We start from the raw sequence: 19,343 nt of genomic DNA, 5'->3' as shown, positions 1-19,343 counted from the left end.
TTATCGTTTTGTTTTGTAAACATGAATACACAAGCAAGTGCTCTGAGTCCACGCCTCATACAAAGCTATTTGGATAAAGTTGTCCAAGGTTACATTTATTTATTATAAGGGGTATGGTCTTAACGACAATGGCTGTACATTTGCACACTTGTTTTTTTTCTCGAAATTAAAAAAAAGAAGAATTTACGTTCCATTCAGTTTTTTTTCTCTTTTTTCCGTTTGACACGAGCAACACCACAAAACATTTTCAATGACTTGCATTTTTCAAATTCACGTCAAGGTCAAACGTCAACAATTTTTGTCTGTCAATCGATATCTAAAATCAATCTTATTTTTAAACTGAAAAACTGGACTGACCAAGATCTTGAAATTTTAAAAATCAATACTTGTCAGGAAGGTCAAGAAAGTAGAACAGCTGGACTCTTTATAAGGAAAATGGAAACGGAAACGTCCTACTTTTAAACACAAGATTTGATTATTGAAGATGTCCAATGACATACAGTGTGCGATGAGGGAAATTTACCAGGACAGCGGCGTGAACTGTTGAGGGTTCTTTTGTAAATGAAGCGACATGTAATTTGACAACTTAAATCACAAGGATTTCTGTATCTGGGTATTCACTAAGAAAACTTGCTGTTGTTTGTTCTGGAAGCATTCGTAGAGCTTTATTGCATCATTTTCCCGTTTTTAAAGGGCAGGGAGAGAGGGGAGTGCGCATGTTAACTTTATAAAACAGGAACTGATAATCCGGGGAATACAAGGCCTGAAAGGAGCTAATGATACCGTCTGTCTGATTTTCAAACTTTTTTCACCATTGGATTTATTTTAAAACTCTTCATAACGACTATGATATATATGTTTCAAAATATCTCAATTGGAGCATACTGTTATATTTGTTTTTAGCTCGAGTTCAGGGTGAGAATTGATCTTAGTGAGTAGAATTGTAGAATTACCAGCCACCAATCCTCTCTGTGTATAAAGTAATGTTTAATTGGTCAAACTAAATAGTACTGTGTACTGATAGCGACAGGAATAATCAACAATTCGTCTTGTTTCTCGGGTCGTGTCAATAATGGTTATTTAATGGAACTACAACATCATCGTCAATACATGGTAGACGCCTGGACGGTGACGATGGCGACCTTTGTGGATGAGTTTTTCAGAAAAAAACTCGAAACCTATGATTGTCACTAATAACGAACCGTAATTATGTTTTCAAATTGGCGTGCAATCTCAACAGGGTCCTGAGTGATAAAACGATGACGATAACTGCCTGCTTGGTGTATTCGATTCACAATTTTGATTAGTGATTGCGTTGTTCTTGTAGCAACTAGTTTATTTATAGACATTCTTTATTAACTGTTTGAAAATAAAACTTTATCAATAAATGTTCAAGGTGGGACATGAGAAAGGCTAGCTAGAAATGACATTCCATACATATTCTTCTTATGATGTAATGAAATTGGCTTCATAGAAACGCCAATGTGGGAGAGATGCATGATGTTTTATGATGACCTTTTTGAAAGGCAGACAACTGACAACTGCAAAAGACGCATCTGGTAATGTAGGCCATACTGAAATGTTTTATCAATCTACTAGTATATTTACCCCTGACACCTAGCCAAGTTATTTATTTCTATCATTTATTCAATAATTATAATATTTGTAGAATTTGAGACACCGGATTGTCAACAGGAGTATATTAGTGTCAGTGTTGGTCTTGATGATGTGTTATTGATCTGGCGATATCAAACAAGACTATATTATTATGTTGATATGGACCGGGCGTTATTGTCAATATGGCCCGGTTGATGATATTTAGACACAGGATATGAAATCAGATATTGTGTAATTAAAACAAATTATTGGATATTTCTAACGGTCAGTTTACTCTATGAATCCGACATCCTGATGACATCTTCTAAACAAGAAATAATCTTATGAGAAAGTACAAAGAACAATATCGAAACGTTGCGAAATCAACTGTTAATTCAGGTGCATCATAAGACAACACTTTGGACGAATCAGAAATTTCAACAAACAAGAAATTCACATGAGCTCATTTCCTTTTTTTACTTAGAAAAAAATCCCAACAAATTGAACAGTGTAGTTTTGTAGTTTGCAAATTTGATACTTGAAATAAACTAATTTAAGTTGAAATCCAATAACTATACCAAATATACAATACTGGCTATATCTGAAAGGGAAACCGGGTTTACAAAGCTCGTCGCATACTGATATCAGGAGTTCGATACAAACAAGATTTTATTTCATATCTTCTGAAAAGTAGGAGGTCAGATTCAAGATTTCTATATGTTAACAGTGTTTATATGTTTGTTAACGAATCCGTGTCGAAACGTTAATACCATTTCAAATAACAACAATATTTAGAGGTAGTGAGTTGATTTTACACAGTTTGGTCAGGACAAGAAACGTGCAATCACTGGAGATGTATATCATTCCAAATCAGGAAGAACTTGGTCTGTTTATTGATTCGGGAAATAAAACACGCACCTGTTAGTTTGATATCTCTAGATTCTTTACTCCTGATAATAAATTCCACACGAGGATATCAGATTCACGTTCTTCTTCTCTATTGTCTATTGTTGTTCACTCTCTCGTCGCCTTGTATTACTTTGTATCAGTTAACTTATTTAGTTTTACTATTATGCCACTTACTTATTACGGCGATGACGGCGTCAGAAGTATAAATCCACCTTAAGCCACTGAGACATCAGTTAGAGAATTGAGATAGAGTTTTGCGTCATTTTGTACGTATTCTGTAAGGCAAAGGAAGTGTGACTCCTTAACTCCTTGGCAGTTACATATTCTGTTGTCTTAAAGTTCATTTAACATTAGCACTCTCATTTATAATCTATTTATCAGATGATGTCATCATGGCAAAATTTCCCTCATTGCACACTGCATGTCGATGCCCTGTTTATTAGAACAATAGAAAATGTGTATAGAACAGTAGGACAAAAAAACTGATTTTTTTTTATTTCAAATTCATGGACACACTGCTTGACATTACAAACTATCTTGAAGTACATTCTTAACATTTAATTAGCTATTCATCGTGTCCCTCGTTGAACACTGCAAGCCGTTGTCCATTTTCACCAGACATAGAAAAAGTAGGACAAGAAACTCTATTCTTTTTAATTTCAAGTTGATATAAGTACTGCTTGACTAATTAGAACATTACCAACTATGTTGAAGTATATACTTAACGTATAATAATTATTCATCTTAAATAATATAATCTTTGTCTTGTATCTCCCTTAACTACATAATGCCATTGTTGATAAGACTACTTACATATTGACTGTTAAAGAGATTGTTAAGAGGTTTTCTAAATATTTTATGTGTATCGGGGCCATTATAGCATCAATTTACACCATTCCAATTTTCAGTCAGACGTCTGTGGTTCCTGCAGTATCTCTAAATTCGGTGTTTGATGATATCGCTAATCGCAAAATATCCTTTATGACATAAGACTCTTCGCAATTAGAGACGTCATCAAACACTTATAATTTTAGTTAGACGTCGGATTGAAAATTGGAATGGTTAGAATTGATGCTTTCAGTGTCCCCGATACACATAAAAAATTTAGAAAATCTCTTTACAATCCCTTGAACAGATCGATAGGGCTTCATCATGTAATATTGAAAACTTGAGACGGTTGCAGTAATGGGTATACTTGTCGTGTATTTCTATTGAAGCACCGATTTGACTATTGTTATCTGAGTAAATGACAGAATTGTAAGCGATTTCTACCTACTTGTATGACATGTTACATAAAACTATATATTGTATTAAACCAGACAATAGGCCTTCATCTTTTATCACTTAGAGAAGTTTTTATTCTGGAAACGGTAGCAGAAAGTCCCTTCCAGGGCACTGCTGGGGTACGAGTTTATGAATTGGATATCCCTTTCAGAGAGTTCACATAGCTAATAATGTTTATTTTGTATTAAGATTTGTCAACTATGCATCCCTTTCAGAGAGTTCACATAGCTAATAATGTTAATTTTGTATTAAGATTTGTCAACTATGCATCCCTTTCAGAGAGTTCACATAGCTAATAATGTTTATTTTGTATTAAGATTTGTCAACTATGCATCCCTTTCAGAGAGTTCACATAGCTAATAATGTTTATTTTGTATTAAGATTTGTCAACTATGCATCCCTTTCAGAGAGTTCACATAGCTAATAATGTTTATTTTGTATTAAGATTTGTCAACTATGCATCCCTTTCAGAGAGTTCACATAGCTAATAATGTTTAAATGGTATTTAGGTTTGTCAACTATGCATCCCTTTCAGAGAGTTCACATAGCTAATTATGTTTATTTTGTATTTAGGTTTGTCAACTCGACATACATTAAGGAGGATCGACATAATATGATATCATATATTAGATACATAGGTTGGTCAACTCAGAGCTTCCACGAAGGTTTATTTGATGATATCAGAGACATAGCTATACTGTTTATGCAATATACAAGCGTATTAATATTTCATTCAATATGTTTATGGGATTCACAACGTAAGCTAAACAAGTCATTATTGTTATTTCTGCATTTCGAGATTCCATTAACATGTTAGATAATATAATCAATTGTTAATGAATTCTTTGCTTGATTAGCCTCTGACGCCCAGACTCATAGACAGAGAGGGGCTGGATGATGAAGATCAATGCCTGACTTGCATAGCTTGAATATATACTTATTATACCTCAAAACGGAATGGACTGTTCTTGTTTATGATTTTAAATCGTCCTCCGACGTGCAAAACAACTACTCCAATACAATTTCCCCGTATTATTGAAATTGAATGTGTCGAGCATTATTTATTTATTTATCTCTAGCTCAGTATACAGGACAGTGAGAACAAATAGTACACGGACCTCATCTAAAATAATAAACCATTAAACCATCCTTTCAGATCAATGTATAAACTATTGTTGTAAGTATTTAGAATTGACTATTATAAGTAAAGACAACCGAGAAAAACTGCTATTGTAGACAGAACAGAAGTAGTTATTGTTGCTGAAAACTGTATGATAACTGAAACTGTTACCGGGCAGAACAGTTCTCTGTAGCTTTGGGTAAACATTGTAAGGATTCAGAGATGTGAAAAACTTTCTATGTGTTTCAAATCAACCAAGGAGTAATCTTATCAACGAAATATTTTCATTATAGTTGAGTGCTGTCGTGCAATATTGTAAGGGTTTTCCGCTGATAACTTTTACATGTAGTTTGATGGACTGTTTCTTGAAGTTATATTTTTCAGATTTATTGATGTATTACTAGGTAAGTCCACTGAAGAATATGTATTTTATTTTGTATGTTCTTTCTAGCAGGTAGTTTGTAGTTAAGTTCTTATAGGTGAAGGGTATTCTTAGATTAAAACAAACTTTCGGTCTGTTTTTATTAGCTTTTTTTTAATTTAACCAAATTCGGTGACTGGCCCGAGAGGACTGTTGAAAAAACCAGGACCTAAACAATGTATAAAGTACCCAACAGAGTATAACGATCTTCATGCTACTAGGACACGATAATTTGTTAGCACATTACATGACTCAGGTTCCATTGTTGAAATGGATGTAGCGAACAACTTCTATAGTGTTTATTTCACTCTGACAAATGTACTATTTGAATTTAACAGAGAGAAACGTTGAATAATTTACTGATATTGGAGATTTCTCAATACACTTTAAAAATGAATATATTTTTAATAACATTTCAAATCTCCAGAGTGGTTTAATATAACAGATCAAACTCTTACTGTTTTGAAAAAGTCTCTGGTGTAAAATATTATCTTTACTTTGATGTAAGGTGATGTACTCGGATATAGTTTCAGTCCTTATTGCGTTAAAATTCTCCGTTTTTATTTTGTTGATTTCAAAGTTCCAAAGTAATGTTACCATTAGATTATTTTATGTTTGCCTGTGACATCATGACGCACTTTTCTTGCATCACGGAAGTTTGTAAATGTGGCGATTTGATTGGACTGTACATAAACGAATACAGTCAATTAGAGCCCTCAATTACACGATGTTTTATTGTCTATCTGCCGTTATACCGAATAGCTCGACATGTGAAGATGCATTGTACACAGTGTTACACATTGCATCGATTTCATAAAACAAAAAACAGTAATCGAGGAGAATGATAAGAATTTGAAGCTCTAAGAATCATAACCGCGTGACAACAGAAATCAAGGTAGATAATCTAGCACTAAATTCTTTTATTTCCATTTTTGTGTGAGCTGCAATGACGGATGTGAAGCCAAGCAGGGTATGCGTAGTTTTCTAGGCACCTGATACAACTTTTTATTTGAAACACTTACTCATTTATAATTGATATACTTCTTTATATGAAAAGTTGTATGTACTGTTGTTTTTCGTTTTGGGTTTCGGGTTTCGGATTTCGGATCGTTATACTTCGGTTTTTTATTGGCAGATATCCTTGATGTTAATAGAAAATAATAGTGAGAGATTGTAATCATATTGGTACTAAGGCTACAAAACTAAAGATGACAGAGGCACCGGAAGTGACGAGACGTCCACACAGGATGAGGTATCTTAGAAACCAGCCGAAGACCGTACCGGAAGTCAACGAGAAGACCTTTGAGATACCTCTTCAGAATGTTCGTAAGTATTTTGTTGTTTTCTGGTGATAGATGTGATTGAGATGTCCAGCTAACAGGCTAATTCCTCTCATGTTCTGTTAAATTCTCTCCTGTTCTGTTAAATTCTCTCCTGTTCTGTTAAATCCTCTCCTGTTCTGTTAAATTCTCTCCTGTTCTGTTAAATTCTCTCCTGTTCTGTTAAATCCTCTCCTGTTCTGTTAAATCCTCTCCTGTTCTGTTAAATTCTCTCCTGTTCTGTTAAATTCTCTCCTGTTCTGTTAAATCCTCTCCTGTTCTGTTAAATCCTCTCCTGTTCTGTTAAATCATCTCTTGTTCTGTTAAATCCTCTCCTGTTCTGTTAAATTCTCTTCTGTTCTGTTAAATCCTCTCCTGTTAAATCTTCTTCTGTTCGATTCTATTCTATTCTTCTTATTTTTCTGCTCTTCTCTTCTGTTCTCTTCTGTTCTGTTCTGTTCTGTTCCTCTTCTCTTCTCTTCTCTTCTCTTCTCTTATCTTCTCTTCTCTTCTCTTCTCTTCTCCTCTCCTCTCCACTCCTCTCCTCTTCTCTTCTCTTCTCTTCTCTTCTCCTCTCTTCCTCTCCTCTGCTCTCCTCTGCTCTCCTCTGCTCTCTTCTCTTCTTTTCTCTTCTCTTCTCTTCTCTTCTCTTCTCTTCTCTTCTCTTCTCTTCTCCTCTCCTCTCCTCTCCTCTCCTCTTCTCTTCTCTTCTCTTCTCTTCTCCTCTCTTCCTCTCCTCTGCTCTCCTCTGCTCTCCTCTGCTCTCTTCTCTTCTTTTCTCTTCTCTTCTCTTCTCTTCTCTTCTCTTCTCTTCTCTTCTCTTCTCCTCTCCTCTCCTCTCCTCTCCTCTCCTCTCCTCTCCTCTGCTGTTCTCTTCTCTTCTCTTCTAATTCCCCTAAGTTAAAGATATGGCTTCGTTACGAGACATTGACGAGTCATTGACGTTTGATATTGAAACAGGAACCTTTCTCATGTTGTTATTTATTTATTAATACGTTACTTATTGACCGTGACGATATGCCAATGTTTTTGTGGTGGGGAATATTGCGGAACGGTTGTTGAGGGAACGAAAGTGTTGTCGAGTTGGTTTCCATGTATTATACGAGTAAATGGCCGCAGTGATAGCTGATTCTGAGGGACAGACTAAAGGCAGTTCTATTATTCATGTGTCTTGTTAGATGGAAACTGGGTTTATGTCCATTCGGTCAACAACTTGACTGGTCTAGTAGACCAAGATAGTATATTACCATTTTGGGCTCTTAATGAACTTACTTGTGATATGTTGTGAATTTGATCCAGTAGATTTGGTGTTTTAGCGAATTTCTATTTTCTTTAATAGACCTGAAGACTCAATGTTTCTAGAATATTCTGATTGTTACTAATTGTAGATCTGTTGTTCTGGAGAAATTTGTTTCTCCAAAGCAGATTTGTGAGCATTCGTGATATCTTGATTTCGTGTGTGATAAAGCTTGAAGGATCCGTAGCCCTGAATCTATCTTTTGTTAAAACATTCTGATAAATTGTTATATTGTGACCGTGTTGCCTGCTAGATTTTAAATGACACCCAATCGTCTGGGGCTGCTGTCGACTTATATTCCTAGGATTTTGCCTTTCACAGTTTTATGGATTGTCAGTTATTCATACCAACCATCAAGCAGATATCTTTGTGTGCATTGTTATTCAGTGATCTAGATTTTTTAAACATTGTACTTCTTTCTTTTGCTCGTACATAATACATTTTTCATTAAATGTTGTAGAAATGTGGAACCAAGCGGATCTCTCGAATACAAAATAAATATAGATGCAAATTAATCACGTGAAAAAACACTTCAATAAACTGGCAAGATTAATCATTAGGTGTAAACTAAAATATCGAATGGTATAAGAGTTTTGTGTTATTATTCGTCCTCGTTTACAAAGTTTGAAGTTTTGCTTCGTTTTTAATCAACAGCCTGTTGCTATATCCAAGATGGCGGCGACAAAAGCTCGATCTCGATTTAAGAATGCTGTATACAGAGTAGTAAGAAGTAAGGATCGTCATTTATTTCGTTCATTCATTCATACATTCATTCATTCAAGTAACTCTACATTCATTCATTCCATTCCATTCCATAAATTCATTCATTTATTCATTCATTCACTCATTAATGCTTTGGTGAATCAGATTAAAGTTTTCTAAATATTCCTTTTACAATTGATAGATCTTTTAATTTGACTCCCATCCTTTATTACTTTGGTTACAAACTTACACGACATCTGATTTCAATTCTGAAAAGTGTCACGGGTAGCTTCAATTGGGTGTATTCAGTGGATTAACCAATTAATATACTTATGTTACCTATCATTAAGTCCTACACCTATACCTATAGCCGACATCTCTAGTCCTCCCCAGTTCCCCAGATGTGATATCGGCAGCGATATTGTAGACTATCTGGAAATGTATAAATGGACTCATTAAATAGTTCAGCTTTCTATTGATGCTAACAGTTATAGCAAATTTGGCTTTTGTCATGGTAAAATTCGTAAAAACTACCGACTAAAAAAATTGGTCGGATCAGCTCCCATATTATACAACATTTTGTGTCTGACTCTATCCTTGATGACATCAAATCTATCATTTTGAGTGGCTTGGTTGTGTCTGCGTTGTCGAGCTATTTTACCATGATTCTTATATTTCGTATGAATGAAATATTGTCTACTAAACTGTATATCGTTTCAGGTGAATACCAATTAGAGAGAAGACTCGAACTCATCAACGCCTTTATCAACCATAACCTACGAGAAGAATTGTATCTGGCTAGTGGGGTAGGGGAGAAAGACAAACCCATGTGGAAGGTGATTGAGACGAATATGTTATTACAAGAACATGCGGTAAATTTAGAGGAAAATCGGTTACTATGGAAACAATGGGTGAGTTAAATTATCAACAATTGACGTTTTGACTAAAATACCAGTCAAGTAGTTGATATGATTGAAATAATGGCTTTTTGCTATTCTGTTCAAATTTTTCATTCCAAATTGAATTTTTCAGAACCGTGGAAACCAAACAGAAGGAAAACCCTGCAGTAAAAATCCCGTACCTCATGTTTGTATCTGTGATCAAAATATTGTGTAAGTTGAAATCTATTTAATAAATTTCAATATCGCCATATAACATTTGCTTATTTAAATCAAAATCCTACTTCAAAGCCAAGAATTCTTAAATTCTCCACAGTTACAGCTGAAGTAGACAAACAAGATTCGTGAAATGGCCTCCTAAATCATTCACAGTGAGAATATTTTGCCTTGAAACTATTATTAGTTTTAGCGATGCAGAACAGTAGGACGTCAAACTCGATTTCACCTCCATTCATTTGTATATTCCAGGCCTAAAAGTAAAAGAAAGAAGAAGAAGGGAAGAGGAACTGGGCTACCAGCGTGGTACAAGAGAGATAAGGAGACGACTGACGAGGATAGATACTGTTGCTGTTGTTGTAAGTCACGTGACAGAACTGCGACACCTGTGCCCATAGTTGAAGTCAAGCACGACGACACGTCCTCCGATCATTCCGAGTCGCTAGTCTCGTCTGCTACCAGTTCTAACACAAACTCGTTTGTGAACTCGAAAAGTACCACTGTTTCAAAACCCGGAAGTGTTGGTTCTAAAGCCGGAAGTACTGTTTCGAAAAGCGGAAATGTTGGTTTGAAAACTGAAAAGGTTGTTAAGAACTGGTTAAAGAACAATGGTTCTAATCTGAAAACAAGAAATGCTGTTTCTAAAACCGGAAGTGAACGATCTGTTGCTAGTGCCAACAAAAGTTTAGGGATCACCAATGATAGAAACTCGAGACAAAGTTCAGACGTCAGTGCGAAACAGAGTACTATTGTTGGTTTGAACAACAATGGAAAAATTGCTCCAAAATCACCATCATTGAAGCCTCCGGGTACAATCAGTGTAAAGTCTGTTGAAGATGACCAGATTAACCAATCCAAATCCATGGTGGCGGAAGATAAACAGACAAATAAACCTAGGAACTTATTATTAGACGTCCCAGAGTACCATACTAGTACAATATCAATGTCAGGTCCCCATACGGCTACGACAAATGAATCTGTTTCTGGTGACACATCAGCAGAAGTTACAACGGTTGACGTAGCAGTAAACACAATTCTGTCCTATCCCGAACCCAAACCACCAGTAGATGACATCTTCTCAAGAATAAAGAAAAAGCCTGTCGAATCACAATCTCCAAAATCCATGGTTCGTAAAAACGACTCGCTGAAGCCCGGTAATACCTTGAAGATCTACAAGATGGCGAATCGGGATATTCAGAAGAAACTGGCCCAACAAAAAGCAGCTCGCGAGGAGACAGAAAAAGCCGTCTTGGGCTTAACTTCTCAGAATGATTTGGGTGATACAGAAAAGGAGGAATCTCCCAAGGAAAATAACATTGAATCAGAAACGAAGACGGATGACGAAGTTGAAAGTGATGTAGAAAATGCGAGCATCACAGATCGAGAAACAGAATCTGACGTCAACTTCGATGTCCCAAAAGGGACAGAAAAGAAATCCTCCACGTGTCGAATTATGTGATACAGGCACGCTATGGGTAATGACGTTAAAATCTATCCCGTTATCCTATTCAGCAGATTCGCTTACCGTGCTTCTACAACTCGAGAAACAACCTTCGAGAAACAACCCACAGTGGAGGCGCAAATTGTGGTACTGTATAGGGAAGCACTTTATTTCTAGACTATGGCCCGCACCAGAGAGATGTTGCATTTGGAATTCAGCTTTCACAGTTGTCTCCCTGTTTAAGTCAGTCTCTCCCTGTATGTAACCCCGGTCTCGGTTATCAAGCTCTATCTCTATTAATAACCAATTGGCTTGATGGCAGATTTAAGTATTTTGTACTCGGTCGATTGCACACACTCTTGACTATATGTTACAATTTATTTTTCCACTGTTTTCTGTTATTCCTTCTTGTTCAATAAAATGTGATATTTTTTAGTTGATAATAAGTTGAAATTATTCATGTCCATAAAATATAATAGCAGCAGTTTATCCCTTCCATCCCACTCCAGTTTCAAATTTCTCTATGGTGTCTTAATTACCAGGCACTATCATTCCCCATGGCAATTCTGTGGTCCCTATTTGCCCTCGCCTACCCTTACCTGATGACTCAGTACATAGCCATAGTCTTGAGGACTTCTCCAACATGACACATCAAGAGTTATCTCCCTCGATCTGCAAAATTTTAATCACATGTATTGTGATACGGAATTGAAATGAACCCTTCCACAAAATGAACACCATGTTGGCAGAAATGCTACGCAGTGAAATCGTGTGAGAAATTCTAACCACCAGTTTTGCCTACAGCAGGCTTAATTTTATCATAGAAGAACAGGTTATAGAACTGTCATTATGAAAAGTATCTCTTATCACTAGAATGAAATTCAGATATTCAGAAATGGTGATTGTGGGTGTAAGATCTGTTTATTCTAGGTCAAAAGGTAAGGGGTGGGATTATGTCCATAGGAAAAGTGAAATAAGATAGAAATGATTTATTAAAAGGGGAATAACTCTAAAATATTATAATTTTGTTTTTAAACTAAACTATCACAACAATAATAAAAACAAATAAATACTGTAGATCGTATTAACCAGTCTCTTCTTTCCTTTATTATTATTTATAGTCTTGTTCAACAAGTTTCCAATTAATCATTTTTTAATTATATCAATTTACAATATGACTGGTTATTCGAAAATGTAGCTGCGTTCATCAAGAATAAAGTGAAAGTAAATCTATCGATATGGCTGAGAAAACTTAATTTCATGCTGAAGATAGGCTGATATCACCGAAAGGTCAGCACAACCAGTGGTGTTTACCAGAGAGATATATAAAGATCTACAGTCATTAAAATAGGGAATTCGTGATTAAATAAAAAGGCAAAATGAGCACGTGCAAGGAGACAGTAATGTACTAATATGATCGCAAATCTTTTCGATAAACCAAGAACCTTGTATAATAAGACTTGGAATCCTTTCAGTTCCCGGACTGGGTACCGTGTTTCTTGTTAAAAAAATTGTCATGTCTTGGATTTCAGTAGTATCGTCTTATATTCTAGACCTCCATTTCAAAAGTCTAGTATCGTTTATATCAATTGGTCTACAATCACAATCTACATCTCAATAATCAGTCAACAATCAAACACTTGTCAGCAATCAAGTGACTTCATTAAACTATTGACGCTATTAGCTTAAGCACCAATCAAATCACTTGAAACCATTATGCAAATTAGAACACTTTTTGGCACAAGGTTCAATCATCAACAGTCATCACAACATTCGCACTATCACGATATTAGAAAATTCAAAAATTTAAATATTCGAAAATTGTCACGTGGTTGAATTTAAACTATGGACGTCCAATTGGTGAAAAGATGAATTATTTTCCGAGCCTTCGTTTCCGGAATCTGACGAATGACTCAAAGTTCTGTCAGAACCAATATTAATAGTTGTGACGCCATATTGTGACGTTGTTATTTTACTATCATCCAATCGCTTGTCTTCAATATGAACCACGTGATTTTCACCAACCGAAGCTTTATCACTATTAGACGATGTTTCTGGGTCAATAGTAACATGCACGTGCTCTTTTGTGTTATTGTCTTTCTTCTCCTCTCTATTTTCCTCGTCCTCTTCTACGATTTTGTCAGATTCGAATTTGAAGATGGCGGGACTGGACGTCGAGCGATTAGAGATGGCTTGGTTCGGATTAATGGACGACCCCCAACTGGACGGTGAGATACGACGCACGGGTGTGTCTGTGAAGATGGATGTGCGTCTATTCTGATTAGTTGAAAATATGCTGGCTCTTCTATTATCACCGATTGTGTATACACTTTGTTTTCTTCCAGGATCCTGTAACATATTATAATTCAAATTTGATTAACAGAAAATAAAATGTTCAGTCTCAATCAGACATGCAACATCGTAATCCATCTACATCGCCAATTGACAATGATCTGTTTTATTTAGATAAGAGGCATCAGAACTGACGAATCATTTTAGAAGACGGCATGGAGACACATCGATCAGTTAGTTGATGGTTTGACTTTGGAACCGACGTTTTTGCTTCTGAGCAAATCAACTTTCGAAAACAACACAATACAGAAATTATATCAATAATAATCCTCTTGCGTAAGTGACGCCATATTCGGTTTTCTGTTAATCCAGGAACCAGTAATCTGGAGGTTAATTGGAATCCACAAATCATGCACAAAAGCAAAAAAGAAATCTTTACAATTCCTCTGAATACAGTTAAATGACTTACATTTAAAGACATTAAACTATCATATCTTTCCTCGTCTCCAATACTTATTTCTACTCGAAAAAACTCGGCTGTTTTCTTCGGCATAAAATGGTCAACTAGCAACAACACTGTACCAATAACTATCGTTAGGCCACCTGAAAATATAACACAGGGAAATATAGCAACAGGGGTAAAATTTAAGGCTGACCACATGTTTTCAACTTATTGATAAAGGAAAATCTATTGACAAGAGATGAGAAAGCTGTTGACGTGGCCACCTATTTTATGCTGTGACCATGTGATCTCGTTTATCTGTACCCGTAAAAGACTCTATTCTATCCTGCTTTGCGATCTTCAGACAACTGATCTTTTTCAATAAGTATCCCTTCAGTCAACTGATCTTTTTCAGCCTGTGTCTCTACTGAAGTTTGACAAGTAAAGATCTTCAGACAACAGATCTATTTCAATAAGTATCCCTTCAGACAACAGATCTATTTCAATAAGTATCCCTTCAGACAACAGATCTATTTCAACCTGTGTCCCTACTGAATCCTGTTTGACTTGTTACTTGTCATATCGTAACTTTAAGAATAACGAAACCCTTACCTGTAACAAGTGTCAGCCAAAAACACCATCCATAACTCGTTCTTAATACCACGTCATCAAAATGTACCGCTAATGATTGGCTAGGCTGACACACGTGATATACAATACTAGCCAATAGCATGGTTATTCCAGTGAGGACCATAGAGTAGGCACCATAAACAATTACACTGAACAGCAAGATGTTGGTTAAAATCCAGAATGCAAAGGCAGTCCTGTAAAATAAACAGAAGAAAAATTAAGTAAAACAGAGTTTCATATTTAGAAACTAAAGACGAGGGACGCTATGCAGTGTGCAATGAGACTTATCGTAAAAATATGTAAATTAAATAGTAAATGACGTATTTAATTTATAAAAGTCAAAGGTATATTGTATACATTACTATCTAGACTAGTACTAAAATAAAGTTCCATTGGTCGTTTGTATGCTTTGAATCAGACCCGATGTGCACAAATATCAATGGCCCCAAGAACACTTCTTTTAACAAACGTTGAGAATAAGTTCTACTTGTCTAACTTCAGTTGGGTTGCAGGCTGAGTTATATAGGTCAGTTGTCTAAAGACCTGTACTTGTCCAATTACAGTTGGGACGCAGGCTGATTTAATATTTTATTTGCTTGACTGTTTATATTTCAATCAGAGTTTTTAAACAAATGATGGACGTACCAAAGAAGAATACAGGACAGATTGCCTGCCATATGAAAACCACGAGCCCATCTCAGTCCTCCAGAATCAGTACAGAGGTAAGCTGCAACCCTCAAAATAGGATCAGGTAGACCTCGAGAGAGATAGGACTCCATTTGACCTTCTTCTTTGCCATCTGAAAACAAAATTACAATATATATTACAGTTGGGTATTAGGTGTAATATGAGATACTCTCCTCACGCCATATCTGACCGCGGTAGAAAGGTTGCTGCTTTGGACACACCTTCATATGTCGGAGTATTGCAAACTATATGCAGATACATTGACCAGGTTTAAATGAGAACCTTTCTTCTTAGTTGGAGTCATTTCCCTTTAATGTTCTACATGCTGTGTGTCAGGTTTTGAGTCGATATTTATATCATTTAACAATTTCGTGTTCTTATTTTCAAAACATAACAGCGTAAAATCAGTCCTTGTAAAATTTAAAACATTATGAATATTTGTTTGGTCGTTAAGACGATTATTTTTCTACGGTGCAACACATCCGAAATATGAAATGTGATATGATACGATGAAGTGGTTGTTTTAAAGAGATACTTACAATCTGCCCATGGTAAAGCTTCTGAGTAGATTACCTCCCCTCGTCTACCAACCTCACCAAAATATCCTGAAAATACAAAAAGAACCAGTGCGAATTTATGAAATTTTACATTTAGAGACTGTAACAATGAAATCGATCATTAATGTTATTCATCTGAATTTGTACATGAATTTAAATAGAACGACCTTTTCAGCATCGGTCTCTTAGATGGATTGTTAGGAGGGGCAAGTAATATATTCGGAGGGGCAAGTAATATATTCGGAGGGGCAAGTAATATATTCGTAAGTAATATATTCGGAGGGGCAAGTAATATATTCGGAGGGGCAAGTAATATATTCGTAGGGGCAAGTAATATATTCGGAGGGGCAAGTAATATATTCGGAGGGGCAAGTAATATATTCGTAAGTAATATATTCGGAGGGGCAAGTAATATATTCGGAGGGGCAAGTAATATATTCGGAGGGGCAAGTAATATATTCGGAGGGGCAAGTAATATATTCGGAGAAACAATGGTGTATGGTGTTTAATTGTAGTAATGGAATTGGTTCGTTAACAGAATTCTTTTTTTTCTTATTTTTGTTTTTGGTGAGGGTGAGGGGAATCCATTTTTTGCGACCCTTTTGCCCCTTTGTAGCTACTGACCTGCTTATAAGACATAACATCACTCCGGAAGTCAGAAAAGATATAAAAATGTGACAAACCTCTTAACGTTACATTGGCACTATGTAGACCAATTTCAATACCAACATCGCCTGAAAATTGATCACGTGATCTGTATATATAAGAACTGGTTATGTGAACTTTTCCCATTAACCAACAATGTCCGTACAGGCTTACTGAAATATACATATAAAATATTAGAAAAAATCGTAAAACCGTTAAAAAAAATCATTTTTTTACAAGGAAAACAACTGGTCCTTGTCCATTTACAACTGGGTCGACTGGAATAAGAGTGAAAGAGTCTGGGGATTAGAACCCACAACCAGCTTCTGTTCAACGTAACCAAGCAAATGACGTCATGGTGGATTCCGATGCTCTAACCAACTGTGCTACAGTCTGTCCTATATTCTATATGAATAATTATTGTAATGAACAGTTACCTAATATAACAGAACCTACAGCTACTCCATAAAACGTTCTGACCACAGCGCCCCATTTCTACAAAATACAATCATAATAATAAATATACTGTCTCGTGATATATCAATCTTAACTCTTGGATTAAGATAAAAAGTCAAAATCTCGCTTCTACTTTCACTTTTATTATCATGAGGCACATTTTCGCATATATACAATACTTCTTTAGACCAGGATAAAGACTTTGAAGATGAACAAAAATGGAGGCCCCCCACCCCTCCACCCCCTATATGTAAGAAATAACTCTTCTTATTTTAACGGACGTTTGGGTTTCGCGTTTTCGTTTTGTGTTATCTTCCGTTCAATTGTTCGAATGTCTAATAGTTGGAAGATAGTATGTTAAAATGGACAAGATTGCATAAGTCTTTTTGGGGTAATATATTGAATTAATATTGGCATAATCAAAGACTCTTTATCTTGTTTTTAGAAAAGATTTCAGAGAAAAAAATCGTTAGATTCATCGGATGTGTCGTGATTTAAAATGAGAATTAAACGAGATATAACCGTGATATTACGAGATTTTAATGAATGAAGATTTTTAACTCTGTTTATAGAACGGATCTACGAGCTTTTTCTTTAATTTTTAATTGAAATTTCAAGCTACGTATATAATACATTTTCTGATCGAGTTTCTGATCAATATGAATTTTAGTATTTTACTTTCTGCAAGATGACTAGACCTATATTACGAGACTTTGTAGACTACAATTACTACTTGTCTCTTATTTTATGGTAATGCATAATACAAACATTTTATTTCTTTAAACATAACGTTTTTTCTAATGTACAATGGCCATATCAATAAGCAAGGTTGGGATTAGTGACGTCATGAAAAATACATCTTACCTCTTTCCCGCGGATACCGAGTGTTGCTATGACAACGGCTATAGCAACCAAGGTGCAGAAGTAAGTAACAGCAGCGAGTGGGATATCGAACAGGGCAGCAGTCCGTCTGTCATTATACCAGGTGTATCCCTGTTGATTTCGAAACGCTTCGAACCACCCCATCCTGAAGGTAGAAACAATATTAGATATTAAACATTGAAAGGTAGACCTGAATGTCAACTCATAAGCCTTGTTTACGCGGTGAAATAATACATGGTGTTAAAATGTTGCCGTATACACAGGACTTTATTATACCACTGGGTTTTGTCGCAATTGCTTTAAATAAATTGTTAACGAACCTGGTGCTAATCCTAGTGAGGTATGTCTAATTCCAACCTATATACAAATTTATAAAATATAGAGTTTAACCTGCTCATTTGCTCGCCATCCAGCACTGGTTGTTTTCATGATAAAGGTATAAAATTTCTATAAAGATTTAATACGAGAGGTTTACGAGAATTTACTCAATTGTTTGGTCTTTAATTTTTATTTTTCTACCCAAGACGAATTTTATAGTAGCTTTCATATCCAAGTATTAACCACAGATCAGATATTATAAATTAGAACGAGATTTATAGAAATAGGATGAAAATAAAAGTTTATTGGGAAATTATGAGAATAAATAAATTCATAATTTTATTTGGTCAATGACCTTGATCATAACCTTGAATAAATATGTTACCATGGAAACGCACGTTTACCCTTGGTCTCGTTTCTACAATGTACATGCTCGACTGGATTAAGTTTGTACGAGAGTTGTCCCAATTAGGGGGCGTCCCTTGTAAGCAACAAGATAAAGAAATTGCCAAAATCAAATTAATTTTGATACACTTTTCTGTTTTTTCTTTTATGTTTCCAGTTTGAGAGAAATGGTGCTGGAGAGTGCGTGTCCAGATGGCAGACAGAGTCTGAGAGCAAGCACCTGTTGTCAACAACTTGCGGCAAGTGAATTGATTGAATTTAGCCTACACGTGATAACAAATTGCAGTCGTCGCAAGTTGCATGTAGTGTTAAATATTATGATTTTATGAGCTCATAGCGTGTAGATCGGGACGGATCAAAAGATGGGTGAAGGACATCTCGGACCAGCTTTCAAGACGACTTACACCACTAATTTTATGACTCGGAGTCAACAAGCTTACCCCCTCCCCCTCATTTACCGTTCTAGTTTTATCTATAGTCCTACATCACTACAATCAACAAACGATACTATAAGTTTTAAACTTACTCCTTGAATTTGATCGAGGCGGATTGTTTGATTAGAAACATCTTGTCCGTTTCGCTTCCAGTATGATTATAGTTTGACCCGGGATAGCTACTTTAAATACCTACCCCCAGGATTAACTCTACATGAGAGTCACCCCCCATTAAGAACCGTCCCTTGTAATCATCGGGCATTGACCCTAACACGTCTTATTGTTTTAGCAAGAGTAAAATTACCGGAGTTATTATTTCTAATTAAGGATTTTTTGATCAATTAATCCAGGGTAGAATGATGGTGTTAAAATGACAACCACAAAAGACAGT

At 35.7% G+C, this 19,343-nt stretch overlaps 3 protein-coding genes across 3 annotated transcripts; 1 reads left to right on the top strand and 2 right to left on the bottom strand.

The window, feature by feature from the left end:
* Positions 1–7,063: 7,063 nt before the first annotated feature.
* On the bottom strand, positions 7,064–7,899 carry LOTGIDRAFT_166849 (hypothetical protein; the record flags this gene model as incomplete). The annotated part of the gene is made up of 2 exons (XM_009064291.1): positions 7,064–7,544; positions 7,868–7,899. 2 exons carry the CDS (start codon positions 7,897–7,899, stop codon positions 7,064–7,066), a joined length of 513 nt encoding a protein of 170 aa, XP_009062539.1.
* Positions 7,900–8,618: 719 nt separating this feature from the next.
* Positions 8,619–11,222, top strand: LOTGIDRAFT_166848 (hypothetical protein; the record flags this gene model as incomplete). The annotated part of the gene is made up of 4 exons (XM_009064290.1): positions 8,619–8,676; positions 9,369–9,559; positions 9,681–9,760; positions 10,016–11,222. The coding sequence occupies 4 exons, from the start codon at positions 8,619–8,621 to the stop codon at positions 11,220–11,222; spliced, it is 1,536 nt and encodes a 511-aa protein (XP_009062538.1).
* Positions 11,223–13,028: 1,806 nt separating this feature from the next.
* On the bottom strand, positions 13,029–19,085 carry LOTGIDRAFT_166847 (hypothetical protein; the record flags this gene model as incomplete). The annotated part of the gene is made up of 9 exons (XM_009064289.1): positions 13,029–13,553; positions 13,966–14,099; positions 14,551–14,762; positions 15,214–15,367; positions 15,795–15,860; positions 16,496–16,630; positions 16,895–16,952; positions 17,778–17,940; positions 19,045–19,085. The coding sequence occupies 9 exons, from the start codon at positions 19,083–19,085 to the stop codon at positions 13,029–13,031; spliced, it is 1,488 nt and encodes a 495-aa protein (XP_009062537.1).
* Positions 19,086–19,343: the final 258 nt, after the last annotated feature.

This window comes from Lottia gigantea, assembly GCF_000327385.1.
Source record: "Lottia gigantea unplaced genomic scaffold LOTGIsca_61, whole genome shotgun sequence".
Taxonomy (NCBI): Eukaryota; Metazoa; Mollusca; class Gastropoda; family Lottiidae; genus Lottia; species Lottia gigantea.
The sequence above is the reverse complement of the archived record's forward strand: the minus strand, read 5'-3'. Positions and strand labels throughout refer to the sequence as shown.